At 35.7% G+C, this 19896-nt stretch overlaps 1 protein-coding gene across 1 annotated transcript in view; it reads right to left on the bottom strand.

Annotated features, from left to right (window-relative positions):
• Nucleotides 1-9401: 9401 nt before the first annotated feature.
• The window catches only part of LOC105530668 (chromosome unknown open reading frame, human C14orf39), a 51811-nt gene continuing 41316 nt past the window's right edge, over nucleotides 9402-19896 (bottom strand). The window contains exons 17-18 of the mRNA XM_011968306.1: nucleotides 15524-15581; nucleotides 9402-10488 (exon numbers count right to left, since the gene is read on the bottom strand). Coding sequence (XP_011823696.1) covers nucleotides 10286-10488; nucleotides 15524-15581 — 261 coding nt within the window. The 3' untranslated portion in view covers nucleotides 9402-10285. The remainder of the gene's footprint in view (nucleotides 10489-15523; nucleotides 15582-19896) is intronic.

The raw sequence follows: 19896 nt of genomic DNA, 5'->3' as shown, positions 1-19896 counted from the left end.
AAGGCAAATATTCCCTAACTCTGTCCCAAATATTTTATTCTCTAAATCTAAAAGAAAATTACCTTGTTGAATAGATAATTCAAGTGTGCTGACTATGTAAGAAAATAATGGTTAGAAAATGGGATGCCAGGAATGCAGCATATGTAATTATCCCAGATTTTATGAAATTTCCAATAATTTTCAAAGGCTATCTGTAAAAAAATACAAAAACTGAATAACAGCATAAAACAAAGAGAGCACACAAGCATGGACTATCGTTTTTCTCCTCAAACCCAAATCTGAAGACATCACAAAAGCTAGAAAAACTTTGAAGTATCTTTCAAACTAATATAAATACTATGAGAAACCATCACAGCTGAACAACTCTATTAGTCAGGGTTCTCCAGAGAAATAGAAGCAATTGGAAATAGATATAGATAATATAGATAGATAAAGAGATTTATTATAAGGAAATGGCTCAGGAGAGATAGTGGTACAGATTCAGTTTGAATCCAAACGCCTAAGAACTAGGAGGGCCAATGGTGTGAGTTCCAGTTCAAGTCCACGCCCGAAGGCAGAAGACTAACGTCTCATCTTGAAGACAGTCAGGTGGAGAGAGGGAATTCACCGTTACTCAGTCTTTTTGTTCTGTCTAGGCCTTCAATGAATTACATGAGGTCCAATCACATTGGAGAGGGCAATATGTTTTCCTCAGTTCTCCCAATTCAAATATTAATCTCATTCAGAAACACACACTTAGAATAATGAGTACCCCAAGGCCCAGTCAAGTTGACATAAAATTAACTATCACAGCACTGTTCTGGGGAGCCAGCATTGGGATAAGTTTTTAGGTGTGCCCTTTTATCTTACCCTGGCAGTGGCAGAAACATGTGTTTGGTGTGAAATGGCAGGGAAATATTAGGATCTGAAGAGCAACTGAGAAGTACAGGAATGTTAGCCAGCCCCTGAATATATCCTCTACCTCGACTCCCTTATACATCCTCTTTTCAAAAACAATTGTTAAAAATGTGTATACCTATTTGACTTAAAAAAATATGAACAAAGGGACTTGAATAGATGTTTCTCAAAAGAAGATATACAAATAGCCAACAAGTATATGAAAAAAGGCTCAACATCCCTATTCATCAGGAAAATGCAAATTAAAAACAAAACGAGAGATCAGCTCATACCTGTTAGAATGGCTATTATCAAAAAAGATGAAAGATAAGTGTTTTGGGGGAGAAAAGAGAACTGTAGGTGGGAATGTTAATTAGTACAGCCATTATGAAAAACAGTATGAAGATTCCTCAGAAAATTAAAAATAGAACTACCATATGACCCAGCAATCACACTACTGGGTATACATCCAAAAAACAAGAAATGAGTATGTAGAAGAGATATGGCCACTTCCATGTTCATTGCAGCATTATTCACAAAAGCCAAGGTATGGAATCAACCTAACTGTCCATTAAGAGATGAATAAAGAATATGTGATATATATATATTATATTTATATTTATACATACAATAAATGTTATTCAGCCTTAGAATTCTGTCATTTGCAACAACATGAATGAACCTGGAGGATATTCTGTTAAGTGAAATAATTCAGGCACAGAAAGACAAATACTGCATGATCTCACTTATACATGGAATCTGAAAAAGTTTAACTCATAGAAGCAGACAGTAGATTGGAGGGGTGGGAGTTGGGGAGCTATTGGTAAAAGAATACAAAATTTTAGTTAGACAGGAGAAATAAGTTCAAGAGATCTAGTGTATAACTTGATGACTATAGTTAATAACAATGTATTTTATATTTGAAAACTGCAAAGAGTAGATTTTCAGCGTTCTAACCACAAAAAAGATAAGTGTGTGAAATAATGCATGTGCTAAACAGCTTGTTTTAGTGGTTCCACAATATATACATACTTCAAATATCATGTTGAACACCATAAATATATATAACTTTTATTTGTCAATTAAAATTAATTAAAACTGGCTGAAAAATTTATATCTAGTCAAACCTTTTAAAATACTTTTATTGACATATAATATTTATACATATTTATGGGCTACATGTGATATCTTATTACATGCATACAACGTGTGATGATCAAGTCCATGTATTTATGGTATCATCTTGAGTATTTATCATTTTTGTGTGTTAGGAACACATTTCAGGTCCTCTCTTCTAGCTTCTTTGAAATATATAATACATCGTTGCTAACTATAGTCACTCTACTCTGCTATTGATAATTGGGGCTTATTTCCTCTATCTATCTTTGTATCCACTAAATTAACCTCCCTTTATCCCTGACTCCTAACCTCCCTTTATCCCTGCCTCCTACCTACACACTCTTCCCAGCCTCTGATATCTACCATTCTATTCTCCATCTCCATGAGATCAATTTTTCTCGTATATGAGTGAGAACATGCAGTATCTGTCTTTCCAGGCCTGGATTATTTCATTTAGCATAATAACCTCCTAGTTCCATCCATGTTACTGCAAATGACAGGATTTCATTCTTTTTTACAGCCAATTAGCATTCCATTATGTCTATATACCACATTTTATTTATCCATTTATGGACACTTAGCTTGATTCCATGTATTTGCCATTGTAAATAGTGCTGTGATAAACATTCTAGTGCAGGTGGATATACAAATTTTGATATACAAATTTCTTTTCCTTTGGATAAATACCCAATAGTGGGATTGCTGGATCATATGGCAGCTCTATTTTCAGTTTTTCGAGAAACTTCCATACTGTTTTCTGGATTTACTGTACTAATTTACATTCCCACCAACAGTATATAAGAGTTAACTTTTCTCCACAACCTCACTGTAATTTTCTGTCTTTTTATAATAACCATTCTAACTGGAGTAAGATGATACGTCATTGTGGTTTTGATTTGCATTTCCCTGATGATAAGTTATGTTGAACATTTTTTTTTGTATATCTCTTGGCCCTTTGTATGTCTTCTTCGGAGAAATGTCTATTTGTGTGTGTCCTCAGCTCAATTTTTAATGGGAGTTTTTTTCCTGTTGAGTTCCTTGTATATCCTGGATATTAGTCCCTTGTCAGATGAATAGGTTGCAAATATTTTCTCTCATTCAACAGGTTGCCTCTTCACTCTGTTTACCATGCAGATGCTTTGGTTTCTTTTACCTTGCAGATGCTTTTCAGCTTAATATAGTCTCATTTGTCTATTTTCAGGTTGGTTGCCTGTGCTTTTGAGGTTATAGCTACAAACTCTTTGTCTAGACCAACCTTCTCAAGTGTTTCCCCTGTTTTCTTGTAGTTTTACAGTTTTAGGTATTACATTAAGTCTTTAATCCATCTTGAGTTGATTTTTGCAAATGGTGACAAGTAAGGGCTCAGTTTCATTCTTTTGCATTCAGATATCCAATTTTCCCAGCATCATTTATTGAAGAGGGTGTTCTTTTCCCAGTGTATGTTCTTGACACCTTTGTCACAAATCAGTTGGGTGTAAATATGTGGATTTATTTCTGGGTTCTTTATGCTGTTTTGTTGGTCTATGTGTTTGTTTTTACACAAATACCATATTGTTTTTATTACTATAGCCTTGTAACGTATTTTGAATATAGTCATGAAGGCATATTGAAAATGAAGGAATGAAACTGTCTCTATTTGTAAGCAACATGATTGCTTACATAGAAAATCCCAAAGATTCTACAAAAAAAGCTAGACCTCCTGAGTTCAGCATGATCACAGTTGGTATATAAAAATCAACTGTATTTCTATATACTGGTTAGGTATAATTGGCATTTAAAATAAAAAATATTGCATATTTATATAACATTCTGGAAAAGACAAAGCTACAGGAATAGAAAACAAATCTTTGGTTTCCAGGCTTTGGAAGTAGGGGAAGGGATTGACTACAAAATTCAATGCTAGGGAATTTGGGCTATGATGGAACTGTTCTGTATGGTGCTATGATGGTAAATACATGACACTATTTGTCAAAACCCATAGACCTGCACATCACAAAGTGTCGACAAAAAGAATCAAACTGTAAAATATTTGAACAGATTTATTCTGAGCAAATTATGAGTGATCAATGGCCCATAACACAGCCCTCAGGAGATCCTTACAACATGTGCCCAAGGTGGTCAGGCCACAACTTGGTTTTATACATTCTAGGGAGACATAAGGCATCAGTCAATACATGTAAGATGTACATGGCTTTGGTCCAGAAAGGCGAGACAACTGGAAGCAGAGGCTGGGGTTGCTTCCAGGTTGTAGGCAGATTCAAAGATATTCTGATTGGCAATTGGATGAAAGAGTTATTATCAGTAGGGTGTTTGGTTATATAAGGGTTGTGGAGACCAAAGTTTTATCATGAAGATAAAGCCTCCAGGTAGTAGGCTTCAGAGAGAATAGATTGTAAATGTTTCTTATCAGACTTTAAGAGCCTGTTCTCTCAGTAATTCCAAAAGGGAGGAGAGTATGAGTCTTGTCTGGCTCTCCCTTCCCATCATGGCCTAAATTAGTTTTTTCAGGTTAATTTTGGAATGTCCTTGATGATAGGAAGGATTCATTCAGATGAGTGGCAAGCTTAGAATTTTATTTTTGGTTTACAGAAGGAATTTTACTGTATACAATTTTTTAAACCAAGAAATAATTCAGATAAACCCAAGATGGAATGTAGATGGCCACAAATGAATCTGTGTTATAAATAAATGACACAATCAAATGTAAGGGGGTATAGAAGATAGGAGCTAACTTAAGTAATTTTGGAAAATATTGCTGTAACTGGATAAAGAATACACACAAACACTATACCTTATGTAATAGGCTGAAAATGGCCCCCCAAAAGATTTCCATGACCTAATCCCTGGAATCTGTGATTGTTACCTATATGGGAAAAAATGGGGCTTTACGGATGTGGTTAAGTCAAAGATCTTGAAATGGGGAGATTATCTGAACTATCCATCCAGATAGACCCTAAATGCAATCACATTTACGATTATAAAAGGGAGGCAGTGAGAGAGATTTCATACACTGAGGGAAGGCCATGTGAAGGCAGGTCAAAGAGAAATTTGAAGATGCTGGCTATGGTGGCTAATTTTATGTCAATTTGGATATGCTATGGTACCCAGTGGTTTGGTGAAACACCATTCTAGATGTTGATGCAAAAGTATTTTTAGATATGATTAAGTTAGTAGACTTTGGGTAAAGCAGAACTCTCCATAATGTGGGTAGGCTGCATTCAATTAGTTGAAGGCCTTAGGAGCAAAGACTGAAGTTTCCCAAAGAGTGAATTTGACCTTGAGACTGCAACACAGAAACCCTGCCTGAGTTCCCAGTCTCCCTAGTCTGCTCTGTTGATATTGAACTCAACTGAAACATCAACTCTTACCTGAATTTCTAGCCTGCCAGCTTGTCCTACAGATTTCAGACTTGCCACCTCTACAATCTTAACAACCAATTCCTTAAAATAAATCTAGATGAATGGATGGATAGATTAGATAGATAGATAGATAGATAGATAGATAGATAGATAGATAGATAGATAGAGATAGACAGATAGATAGATGCTATTGGTTCTATTTCTCTGTCGAATTCTGACTAGCTTTGAAAATTGGAGTGATGTAGCTATAAGCCAAGAAATGCTAGCAGGCACCAAAAGCTTAAAGAAGAAAGGAATGGATCCTTCCCTAGAGGGTTGAAAGTATGATCCTGCTGACACCTGGATTTTTGACCTGTAACACCAATTTTGGATGCCCCGCCTCTGGAACTATAGAAGAATGAATTCCTATTGTTTCAACCCAAAAAGGCTATGGTAATTTGCTATAGCAGTCACAGAACACTAACATACCCTAGTTGATAAATTTGTTTATCACAGCATCTGGGTTACCAATTTAGAAAGAACTTTACATGTATACTAGGACTGAAAAAGAAAGCAAATAGTTAATGACAGCCAGGTTTCTCATTGTCAGAGAAAGCAGTTACAAATAAACCAAAGGGGAATACTAGATGAACCTCTTGTTGCTAGAGTTATCAGCCTAAACTCATGTTTTGTTTTCAGTAGTTAGATACACCGACAAACATGTATATAGATATAGTATACATACATATATTTCCTAGGTGTGTCTACTGACAGATCCTAGGTCTGTCCACTGAGAAGCAGTTATGTGCCAGGAACCACTGTCTGCTTATACATATACCTCTTGTGACAATAAATCAAGAGTCTTAACTGATTTTGGAGTATTACTCTTATATTCTTAGAATATCTTTTCTAATCACAGAGAAAAAATTCATTTAACAATATTAAAATAGATTTTTTGGACCTAAACAAAATTAGATATACAGTGGCTATTTCTCTTCTAAATTTAACAGAGAGCTCTGGGGCTAGACCCCTTATTTCTGAAATCTCACTGAATAGAAGTGGGAACAAACTCCTATTTCAAAGGTGATAGAATATTTGATTTGTCTCTAGGGGAATAATTCTCTTTTAAAATTTATCTTTATAAGGCTATTTGATTACACAAAGTTATTTTTGTGATTTGTATTTTAAACATTGCATATGCCTCTACTAGTTGGATAAGCTATGATCTTCAAACACAAACAACTCTGGTTCCTTTCTCCTTTTACCTTATGCTCAGATGGTGTTCAATCAAATGTATTTCTTTTAAACAAGATATATTTTTTCAATTTGAGATGTCAGCAGTGTGAAACCACAAGACAATCAGTTGTTATCACCTGGAACATATCACTACACACTTGGACCACTGCAACTGACTCCTAATTTGTTTATCCAACTCTAATTTCTCCTAACTGTGGCTGTATTGTAAGTTTAATTTTCCTAGTCATTTATTTTCTCTTGAAACACTGACATTAAAATATAAGTTCTGTATTGGCCTCAGAAACCAAGTCAAAACATTTCAAGATCCTCTATAAATCAATCCTATCATATCTATCAGGGGAACCCCAATATTTCACGCAGGTTTTTTTCTATTTTCCGTGACTGTCGGCTGGTCTGAGAAATAAAGGGAAAGAGTACAAAAGAGAGAAATTTTAAGGCTGGGTGTCTGGGGGAGACATCACGTGTCGGCAGGTTCCGTGATGCCCTCTAAGCCACAAAACCAGCAAGTTTTTATTAGTCATTTCCAAAGGGGAGGGAGTATATGAATAGGGTGTGGGTCACAGAGATCACATGCTTCACAAGGTAACAAAATATCACAAGGCAAATGGTCAGGGCAAGGTCACAAGGCGAAGGCAAAATTAGCATTACTGATGAGGTTCCCTGTCCCGTTGTGCTTGTATTGTCATTGATAAACATTTTAACAGGGTTCAAGAGCAGAGAACCAGTCTGACTAGAATTTGCCAGGCTGGAATTTCCTAATCCTAGCAAGCCTGGGGGCACTGCAGGAGGCCAGGGCGTGTTTCATCCCTTATCTGCAACTGCATAAGGCAGATATTCCTAGGGTGACCATTTTAGAGCCCCCGCCCCGGGAATGCATTCTTTTCCCAGGGCTGTTAATTATTAACATTCCTTACTGGGGAAAGAATTAAGCGATATTTCTCTTACCCATTTTCGGTAATAGGAGAAATATGGTTCTGTCCTGCCCGGCCCACAGGCAGCCAGACTTTAAGGTTATCTTCCTTGTTCCCTGAAAATCACTGTTATCCTGTTCTTAAGGTGCCCAGATTTCATATTGTTCAAACACACACGCTTTATGAACAATTTGTGCAGTTAAAGCAATTATCACAGGGTCCTGAGGTGACATACATCCTCAGCTTAATAAGATGACAGGATTAAGAGATTAAAGACAGGCATAGGAAATCACAAGAATATTGACTGGGGAAGTGATAAATGTCCATGAAATCTTCACAATTTATGTTCAAAGATTGCAGTAAAGATGGTGTAAGAAATTATAAAAGTATTAATTTGGGGAACTAATACATGTCCATGAAATCTTCACAATTTATGTTCTTTCATGGCTTCAGCTGGTCCCTCCATTTGGGGTCCCTGACTTCCTGCAACACATATCTATTAAACTCAATTTCCTGATATTATTCTTCATTCCAGTTAGGTCTATTCTTTAATTTCCTCTACACATATTAATAGTAAATATGTGATTGCATTTTTCTTTTGATCATATTAGTCCCCTTATCTAGAAAGCTCTGTCTCCTTTACCAATTCAGTTAAATTCTATTAATTCAATAATTGTTTAATGCAATCCTACTAAAGACTAACAACTAGTTAGGTAATTAAAACACAAAAGGCTAAAAAAGCATCAATCTTACACTTGAAAATTTTACAATCTACATACCTATAAAGTCCTAATTCAATTCTACCTCTTTGGTGAATCCTTCCCAGGTTTTCCAGTCCATGATGACCTTTTTCCCCTCATTCTTAAAGCGCTTGGTCTCTTCTATAACAAAAGTCACATTATAATAATATAGTTATTATATTATTGTTTTAATAACATAGTTATATTATCATTATAATATAGTTATTATAATGTGCTTTTGTTATTTCCCAAGTTTTGTCTACTCAATCAAGTTATAAGTTCCTTGAGTATAAGACCACATCTGTGTTCTAGTCTTTTATATGCTGTCAAAATGCCATGTGCACTGTAGATACTTTTAAAATACTTATTTCATATCACTTATTGATACATGATAAATATAACCATACTGATGTGCTAGACATTACTCTATTTAAAGTAAAAATAAATCATGGAATCACTGAACCATTCAAGGCTAAAACTAGTTTTGAATTTCTCAATAAACAAACAAATTATAACTTTTTCTCCTGTCTCATATATAGCCAATGTCTTTATTATATCAAAACTACCAATTAATTCAATCATAGAGTCAATAAGATAAATACCTGTTTAAAAAAACAAAGAAAATCCAGCTTTTTAACTGAAATTTTCATCTTTTAAGCAGTTGTTGAAAGTTTGATGGTTCTTTTTTAACAGAGTCTAAAATTTTCTTGAAGTCTATCATTAGTTAGATGGAGATCCTTTTTAAGTCTTTGAGACAGCTTAATGTAATACAACTGTGATAATTTGTAGATACCCTGAAGAAGCAGTATACACCCTTACCCAAAATTTGATCTGCATATTGAAACTGATGATGCCACACATCCCAATAGGGTATTAAAAGATTTTTCTAGTCATATATTAAGGCCTTCTAGGGAGAGCTGGGCAGGCCTCCTAAGCTAAACTGAAAAATAGCTTGAGAAGTAGGGAAAGAAGATTGGCTTTCAGTTTTTATGGTAGTTAGGGGGTGGGGCTGGGTGGGGGCTCCCATATGTGGTTTGAACTTCCTAGTGGCACCAAAGGAAGAAGCAGCCAGGCTTTCTGATCAACTTGACCAGATGTGGGGTAGAAAGAGAAAAGAAGGGGTTAGGTTTAAAAACTCATCAACAGTCACATCAAAATAAGGAGTCAAACTCTTTAGTACTTGGTAACTCAATATAGCTAATTTACAAAGCACAAAATACAGTGATATTGAGCAAAATGTTTACAGAAGTTCATCAAATGTTAAATATCTTTATGTAAGCTATATAACTAATTGAAAAATACTGAACACAAAACATAAAGATGAAATTGTTTTTTATTGACGGAGACAAAATTTTAAATGTTCCTCAAAAAATATTTAAGCAAAAAACATATAACAGGATCACCACTGATAAAACAATCCAATTTTCAGAAATTACTCTTGCCCTTCACATTTAATTTTTATCCATTGAAGGCATTAGCATGACTCATAAAATTAGAATTGTACCATGTGTTATATTAGAAGAAAATAACACAGATTTTGTTATTAACATAAATTATTTGAAATTATTATTATAGTACCACTCTGTATACTACATAGTGAAGCAGAAGTGAATCCCAATAATTTTAAAAGAAATTCTTAGTAGCTACAGTACACTTCAGCATTAACTCTGGAGTTACTACTGCAGTTCTTGTTCTTATCAAAGTACCAACAATACTACCAGAAAAAACCTTAGGTTCCAAGGAGAAGCAGGCTTAATATTTAAAATAAAGAGTAATGAAAAAAGCCTCAAATTCTATTAAGATTAATAAAAGTTCTACCTGAACACGGCTCACAAAATCCAAACCAAAATAAATGATTAGTTAATAGCACACACAAAACCCAAAATATTCAGTATTTCAATATTTCAATAAAGATAATCAAACAATGTAAACATTACTGCTTTAATCAACAAAATAAAGCAGTCTTCATGTTTTAAGCAATAATGTAAATTTATGCCCTCATGAATACAGAACAGTAAAATAATTCAAGGAATTAATGACTAGCTCAAAAAAAAGTAAACTGTGTTGTATTTTGTGAGGAAGATGAAAAACCTTTTAAAGAAGAAGAAGGTATTGAATTTTGACCCTGTCCAAATGAAAATGGAAAACTAAAATCATCTTTTCCAGCTCCAAATGTATGAGTTGAAGTGTCTGACGGAAAAGAAAACGTAAAGCCATCTTCTCCTTCTGGCTTCTCAAATAAGTTTCCTAAGGAAGATAAACATTACAATATCATGCTCTTCATCTTATATAAAATTTTTATAACCTACTGAATTATAGCATACTGCATACAATAAATATGGTAACACTCAATCATTCTTCTATTTAGCAGGTATTTAACTGTATTCCTCTTAAGTGCAAGGCATTGTCCTTGGTACTATGAAGATTAAAATATTTAAGCAAAATTAAACCCTATTTTCAAGTAATTTGAACTCTAGTATATAAAGAACTAGTATAAAAAGTAAAAAGTGGAATAAAACGCCTCAAATGAAGAGAATGATACAGAGGCACAGAAACAGACATGCAAAGGATGCATTAGAGTAACAGAAATCTATTCAGCTTAGCAGGAGCAGTGAGAAATAATAAAGATGTATTAAGCGGAAATTAATGAAGATGAGCTTGGAAAGATTGCTGAATGCCCCACTGTGGAATCTGGACATTATTTAGTAGATAACAAGAATTCATTGAAGATTTTCAAGCAGAGATATGACATGATTTGAACTGCTGTGTAAGTATTATTCAGGAGAGAATAGGTATAAAGGCTGGAACAAGAGAGTCTAGAAGTGAGACTAACCAAAATAAAATAAAAGTCCATTGTCCAGTAAAGACGTAATGAAAGGCTGACCTTATCTACAATCATAGCGATGGTAATGGAGGAAAAAATGCTGAATCTGAGAGATACTGTATAAGTTAAACTTATTCAACTATTATTTATTGAGTCACTACAATATACTGTCCATGGCATTGTTCAAGGAAACTGACAGAACATTAAAAAGAGTTCCAAAAGGAATTTTTAAAATAAGCTTTAAATGTAGCTCTGGTTGATGAAGCCCAGAATTGCCATTAAGGAAAAATACTGTTCTTAATTTATTATATTACTTATTAATAAAATTATAAATATACAAATATATTTTCAACATCCTAATTCTAATTTAAAATTATTAAATAATTTTGAATCTACAGTAATCAAATATGTACTTGAAACAAGTCTTTTAAAATATCTATTTTTATATAGAATTAATCAAATAGCATATTAAGCAAAATAATTTACTTTGCATCACTTTGAATGTTTCATATATTTTTTAAACTTTCATATATTTAATAACTTTATTTTTATTTTTAAACATCTCAGTTATTTCACCCTAAATAGAACCAAACCAACCAGCAATAAGATGGGTGGATAGATGGATGGATGGACAGACAGATGGATAGATGGACAGACTGACTACCAGATACTTGTGTTCTTCCCCTCTCCCTTTCTCACTTTATTTTTTTGACTATGTGTATTTCTCAGTACACATCCATATGACTTAAAGAAAAATAGGTATAATGGAAACATAGATCCAAAAAGAACTAAAATCTTGAATTTCCTTTTGAATAAATGAATTTGATTTTGTTTTTAATTTCACAAGAAGTTCATATGAAGTCTTCATAAAACTCATATGATCACTGTAAATAAAAGAACACATTACTGTGCAAGGCAGCATTATCGGTGCTGTGGGGAATTCAAAGGTACATTTAAAAATCCCTGCCCTCAAAAAACCTGTGATCTAGAGAAGACTTTGTATCTATTTATAAATAATGATGGTAGAATGCTAAAAAGTATAAAAAAGAAGAGAGATTCAGAAAAGAGAGGGAGAGATCTTTTTGAAAAAGAAGGTTGAGGGGATAAATAAAAGGTATTATGGAAAAGAATTCTATCTTGAAAGACAGAGATATAAGCTGAGGACTGCAAGAAGTAAAAAGCAGGTAAGAAATTGTGGGCATACTTGAGACACACTGAGTTCCAGAGTCTGGTCAAAGCACAGGTTACTCTTATAAGATAAAAGGCTTAAGAGGTATGTTGGGGGATGAATAGAGATTGGTTAATGAGTATAAAAATCAGTTAGACGAAAGGAATAAGTTCTAGTATGAAATTTAAGAATAAGTTCTAGAGTAGTAGTATGGTTTACAAGGATCTATAGTATATTTTGACATAGCTAGAAGAGAAGATTTGGAATGTTCCCCACACAAAGAAATGATAAATGTCTGAGGTGATGGATATTCCAATTACCTTGATTTGATCATTACACATTGTATGCAGGTATCAAAATATCACATGGACCCCATAAATATGTACAACTATATACCAATAAAAAACAAAACAGGTAGTTGGAGCTAAATTAGAAAAGTAGAAGCATAATTTGATAGTCAATGGGGGAGTCACTTGAAGGTATCTGATTAGGGCAGTGACGATATGGCCAACATTATGGGCATTGAAGGTTAATTAAGTGAGCTGTGATCTATACGTAAGCTGAAAAATGGAAAACACCAATTAGGATGTTATTGTAACAGTCCAAGTGAATAGTAAGACTCTGAAATATAATGGTTTCCATGAAAATAGAAATAAAAATAAATATTTGAGAGAGAGAACTGACAGAACTTGATGAATAGTTGAATGTAGTCACAGTCACAGATAGAAGTTAAAATTGTTACTATGCTCCAAACATTAAAAGCTAGAATAATGGAGATACCATCAGGAACATCAGAAGGAGAACAAGTCTGATTTCAGCTACACTGAGTTTTTAATGTCAAAAGATGTCTGAAGAGATTTAAACTGTACAATCAGAAATAAGGTCCTAGAGTTTAGAAGTTAGTGCAGCAAGATATAAATTTGGTCATTATCTGTATGTAGTATATTTGAAAACACTGAAGTGAATGAGTGCCAAATGAATGAGAGTGTCAAAAAAGAGGATGTGGGTTGCACGCGGTGGCTCACGCCTGTGATCCCAGCACTTTGGGAGGTGGAGGTGGGTGGATCACCTGAGGTCAGGAATTTGAGACCAGCCTGGCCAACATAGTGAAACCCCGTCTCCACCAAAAATACAAAAAATTAGCTGGGCATGGTGGTAGGTGCCTGTAATCCCAGCTACTCGGGAGGCTGAGGCAGGAGAATCGCTTGAACCCAGGAGGCGGAGGTTGCTGTGAGCCGAGATTGTGCCATTGCACTCCAGCCTGGGCAACAAGAGTGAAACTCTGTCTCAAAAAAGAGGATGTAAATAGATTTAAATTTTTAGATGGTAGACATTTAATAAATACAATTGGTAGATTCATTCTGATCTCATAGCATTAAATACTATTTATAAAAATTCCAAAATCTGTGTCTCCATCTCACTGAATTCCAAATTCATATGTACAATTTCCTACTTTACTTTCACTTAGATATCTAATAAATAGGCTTTTCAATTAAAACAATTCCTAAATGAAACCCCTGGCTCCTCAATCTCAAATTACTCTTACAGCCTTCCATATTTCTATAAATGGCAACTCCATTCCAAGTTATTCATGTCAACACCACGGCACAATCCTTGTTTCTCTCTCTCAATCCTTATATCCAGTCCATAAGCAAATTCTTCCAGTTCTACCTTCAGAACACTTTGTAACCAAAATCTGACATCTTCTCACCACTTCTACTACTACTCATCAGTTCTCACTTTGTGTCATTTTATAGCTTCCTGACCTTTCCCTGCTTTTGCCCTTGTTTCCATAGTCTGTTCTCCACATAGCAGCCAGAATAACCCTTTTAAAACCTGTCAGATCACTTCAGTCCTTTACCTAAAACCTTCCAGAGGCTTTCCATCTCACTCAGAAAAAAACCCCCAAAGTCCTTAATGATCTACAGGTCCCACATGATTTGCTCTATCCACCTCTTGGATTTAATCTCCCACCAGTCTCTCCTTTCTTATTCCACAAAGCATACCAATTTAACTAATTTTCAGTGAACATACTGGGTATGTTCCCATTTCAAGACCTTTTTGCCCTTTGCTTGGAACACTTTTTCCAGTAGCTTGTATCTGCACCTCCTTCTGCTCAATGTTGACTTTTAGTGATGCCTTTCCTGACTCCCTTGCAATACAGCAATCACTTTTCCAATCCAAGTATTCCCCATTTCCCTTACTATACATTACTTTGCGGCATAGTGTTTATCACCAATAATAAGTAAAGCATTAACATCAAGCCTGGGCAGATTCAGGCCCACCTGGAAAAATGAACTTGAAGCCTGACTTCTCACAGCACTGTTTTCACAGAATTAAGGTAAACATAGAATGTTTTATCTATCTAGTCTGCTGTGTGAGACTGCACCTGAATTAGAGGAGCTATGAGTTAGCATACAGGCCTTGGGCGTCATGACTAGAAAAGTATAAAAGACTGGTGTGAAATTGAAGTTACATCTCTCTTGTGTCAAGGTGACCTACATGAAATATGCCTTTTGTCCATAGCAGCCTGACATGTTCCTTGGGTGGCAGTGGCAAAAGAAGGTGTGTATTACTTGGGTAGTTGGTGATCCTTTCAATGAAACAAGGATGCTGTACCTACCATTATCTCTTATCTTGTATCATTCTATAACATAAAGGTAATATTAGATTAAAAATCATAATATGTGAGTCTGACTATTCAAGTCCATAACAATTGTTGTTTAGTGTACTATCTGATAAATTATACATTGATTTATTTGTCTATTTTCAGTTTCTCACACTAGAACATAAACCATATGAGAATTTTTCATCCTTGTCCACTGTTCTGTCACCAGAGCCCAAAAGCATACCTGATATAAAAAATATAATACACATACACATTTATATTCATATGTTGAATGAATTAATCAATCAAAGGAAAAATAAAGAAAGAATATCCAATTAAAAGTATCAAAGAGAGAAAAGGAAATCCAAAAATTACAGAAAAACGATGGAAATAATCAACTATATCGAATGTTGCAAAGAGTCTTAATATGATAATAAATACAAGATACCCATAATGTTTGATAATTGGGAGGTCAATAACCTTGGAGAAAGTAAGTTTTAATAGAGCAATGAGAAAAGCAAATTGCTTTAAAAAAGAAAGAAAATAATATCAGTGAGAAGTGCAGAAGTACCAGTAATTTCTAAAGAATAAATTGAGCACCTAAGAAAATAAGTTAGAGAAACTAAATACTATACTAACGAGTTAACATGTTTTTAAATGTAGCAAACTTCAAACAACTTACCAATCTCTTGCTCTGATGACAGAGGATTTAGATTTCTTGCAGAATAATGTTCATTAAACTGGAAAATAATTTTCATTACATATTACTTGTGAAATCAGTATATACAGTATATATATTTGAATCTAAAGCCTAGTTCTTCTAATACACAGAATTGAAGTAGACATATGGTACCTTTATATAGCACACTCTTATACTTAAAAAGATCTATCTTCAAAACCTGTCATTTATTTATATTAAAATAAAGTCTATTGATTTGATTCAGGCAAAATACACTGTACTAAAGATAGCTCTTACTTTAGAATTTAATATGATCTTTTGCTTTATCCTGAAAGCTTTTAACAAATCAGGTTCTTGGTTTTGTTTTGTTTTGTTTTGTTTTTTGCCTAGAAAAGTAACAGAAAGTGGATAGCTTCACATCCGTTCAGATCAAGTTTTGCTGCCAAAAGTCTATTTTCTCAGTAAACAGGCTTTTTAAAAAAATGAGATCATGACAGCATTGTTTTCTGTGCACTCTTTTCCTCTTCACATTGCATCATGAGCTTTTGTCCATGTCATTATTCTTCTAAAATCTGACTCTTTTCATGGCTCTATAATATTCCTCCAAATAGACAAACCAGACAGTTTCAACCATCCTTTTATACTGGACATGTAAGTTGTCCCAACTTTGTTTCTTATATAAAAGTCACACCTGAATGAACACTGTTATGCACATTTATTTTTCTTTGACAGTTAATAAGGAAATCTGTTTTCTCATAGATTTTATAAGCCACTTGAATTTCTTTTTCAGTGAAGTATCTATTTGTCAAATGGACTTTGCTCATTTTTCTATTGAGAAAGTAATTTTTTACTTATTGGTACATATAAGCACTTTATATTCTAGAGATGTTAATTAATTCTTTGCAATCTTATTGCAAACATTTTACATCTTTGTCATTTTGCCCTTAAAATGTTTTAACATATAGAAGTTTAGATTTGGAGGTTGCCTCCAAGATGGCCAAATAGGAACAGCTCCAGTCTCCAGCTCCCAGTGAGACTGATGCAGAAGACAGGTGATTTCTGCATTTCCAACTGAGGTATCTGGTTCATCTCAATGGGACTGGTTGGACAGTCCCATTGAGATGCAGCCCACAGTGGGCAAGCCAAAGCAGCGCGGGGCATCCCCTCACCTGTGAAGGGCATGGGGTTGAGGGATTTCCCTTTCCTAGCCAAGGGAGGCTGTGACAGACTGTACCTGGAAAATACTGCACTTCGCCGAAGGTCTTAGCAACCAGCACACCAGGAGATTCCCTCCTGTGCCTGGCTCGGCAGGTACCATGCCCACGGAGCCATGCTCACTGCTAGCACAACAGTCTGAAATCGACCTGCAAGGCTGCAGCCTGGCAGAGGGAGGGGCATCCACCATTGCTGAGGCTTGAGTAGGTAAACAAAGCATCCAGGAAGCTTAAACTGGCAGAGCCCACCACAGCTCAGCAAGGCCTACTGCCTCTATATGTTCAACCTCTGTGGGCAGGGCACAGCTGAACAAAAGGCACCAGAAAACTTCTACAGACCTAAACATCCCTGTCTGACAGCTCTGAAGACAGCAGTGGTTCTCCCAGCATGGCGCTCGAGTTCAGAGAATGGACAGACTGCCTCCTTAAGTGGGTCCCTGACCCCCATGTAGCCTGACTGGGAGACTCCCAGTAGAGGCCAACAGACACCTCAAACAGGTAGGTGCCCCTCTGGGACAAAGATTCCAGAGAAAGGATCAGGCAGCAATATTTAATGTTCTGCAATATTTACCGTTCTGCAATATTCACTGTTCTGCAGCCTCCACTGGTGATACCCACGCAAACAGGGTCTGGAGTGGACCTCCAGCAAACTCCAACAGACCTGCAGCTGAGGGGCCTCACTGTTAGAAGGAAAACTAACAAACAGAAAGGAATAGCACCAACATCAACAAAAAGGACATCCACACCAAAATCCTATCTCTGGGTCACAACATCAAAGACCAAAGATAGATAAAACCACAAAGATGGGGAGAAACCAGAGCAGAAAAGCTGAAAATTTCAAACATCAGAGCACCTCTTCTCCTCCAAAGGGTTGCAGCTCCTTGCCAGCAACGGAACAAAATTGGACAGAAAATTACTTTGACAAGTTGACAGAAGTAGGCTTCAGAAGGTCAGTAATGACAAACTTCTACAAGCTAAAGGAACATGTTCTAACTCATCACAAGGAAGCTAAAAACCTTGAAAAAAGATTAGACGAATGGCTAACTAGAATAAACAGTGTAGAGAAGACTTTGACCTGATGGAGCTGAAGACCACAGCATGAGAACTTCGGGACACATGCAAAAGCTTCAATAGCAGATTCGATCAAGTGGAAGAAAGGACATCACTGATTGAAGATCAAATTAATGAAATAAAGTAAAAAGACAAGATTAGAGAAAAAAGAGTAAAAAGAAACAAAGCCTCCAAGAAATGTGGGAATATGTGAAAAGACAAAATCTACGTTTCACTGGTGTACCTGAAAGTGATGGGGAGGATGGAACCAAGTTAGAAAACACTCTTCAGGATATTATCCAGAAGAACTTCCCTAACCTAGCAAGGCAGGCCAACATTCAAATGCAGGAAATACAGAGAACACCACAAAGATACTCCTTGAGAAGAGCAACCCCGAGGCACATAATTGTCAGATTCACCAAGGTTGAAATGAAGGAAACAATGTTAAGGGCAGCCAGAGAGAAAGGTCGGGTTACCAACAAAGGGAAGCCCATCAGACTAACAGCAGATCTCTCGGCAGGAACCCTACAAGCCACAAGAGAGTGGCAGCCAATATTAAACATTCTTAAAGAAAAGAATTTTCAAGCCAGAATCTCATATCCAGCCAAGCTAAGCTTCATAAGTGAAGAAGAAATAAAATCCTTTACAGACAAGCAAATGATGGGAGATTTTTGTCACCACCACCAGGCCTGCCTTACAAGAGCTCCTGAAGGAAGCACTAAACATGGAAAGGAACAACCAGTACCAGCCACTGCAAAAACATGCCAAATTGTAAAGACTATCAATGCTATGAAGAAACTGCATCAATTAACAGGCAAAATAACCAGCTAACATCATGACAGGATCAAATTCCCACATAACAATACTAACCTTACATGCAAATGGTCTAAATGCCCCAATTAAAAGAAAAAGACTGGCAAATTGGATAAAGAGTCAAGACCCATCAGTGTGCTGTATTCAGGATACCCATCTTAGATGCAGTGACACAAAGAGGCTCAAAATAAAGGGATGGAGGAAGATCTACCAAGCAAATGGAAAGCAAAAAAAAAGCAGGAGTTGCAATCCTAGTCTCTGGTAAAACAGACTTTAAACCAACAAAGATAAAAAGAGACAAAGGCGGCCATTACGAAATGGTAAAGGGATCAATTCAACAAGAAGAGCTAACTATCCTAAATATATATGCACCCAATAAGGAGCACCCAGATTCATAAAGCAAGCCCTTAGAGACCTACAAAGAGACTTAGATTCCCACATAATAATAATGGGAGACTTTAACACCCCACTGTCAATATTAGACAGATAAACGAGACAGAAAGTTAACAAGGATATCCAGGACTTGAACTCAGTTCTGCACCAAGTGGGCCTAATAGGCATCTATACAGTACTCTCCACCCCAAATCAACAGAATATATATATAAGTGCACCACACTGCACTTATTCTAAAATCGACCACATAATTGGAAGTAAAACACTCCTCAGCAAATGTAAAAGAACATAAATCACAACAAACTGTCTCTCAGATCTCAGACCACAGTGCAATCAAATTACAACTCAGGATTAAGAAACTCACTCAAATCCCCACAACTACGTGGAAACTGAACAATCTGCTCCTGAATGACTACTGGATAAATAACGAAATGAAGGCAGAATACCTCTACGCAAATAAACTAGAAAATTTAGAAGAAATGGATAAATTCCTGGGCACATACACCCTCCCAAGACTAAACCAGGAAGAAGTTGAATCTCTAAATAGACCAAGAACATATTCTGAAATTGAGGCAATAATTAATAGCCTACCAACCAAAAAAAAGTCCAGGACCAGACAGATTCACAGCTGAATTCTACCAGAGGTACAAAGAGGAGCTGATACCATTCCTTCTGAAACTATTCCAATCAATAGAATAAAAGGGAATCCTCCCTAACTCATTTTATGAGGCCAGCATCATCTTGATACCAAAGCCTGGCAGAGACACGACAAAAAAAGAGAATTTTAGACCAATATCCCTGATGAACATTGATGCAAAAATCCTCAATAAAATACTGGCAAACCAAATCCAGCAGCACATCAAAAAGTTTACCCACCACAATCAAGTTGGCTTCATCCCTGGGATG

The sequence above is a fragment of the Mandrillus leucophaeus genome, unplaced genomic scaffold (genome assembly GCF_000951045.1).
Source record: "Mandrillus leucophaeus isolate KB7577 unplaced genomic scaffold, Mleu.le_1.0 Scaffold838, whole genome shotgun sequence".
In the NCBI taxonomy this organism is placed as follows: Eukaryota; Metazoa; Chordata; class Mammalia; order Primates; family Cercopithecidae; genus Mandrillus; species Mandrillus leucophaeus.
Note: the sequence above shows the minus strand (reverse complement) of the source record. Positions and strands in the feature narration are given on the sequence as shown.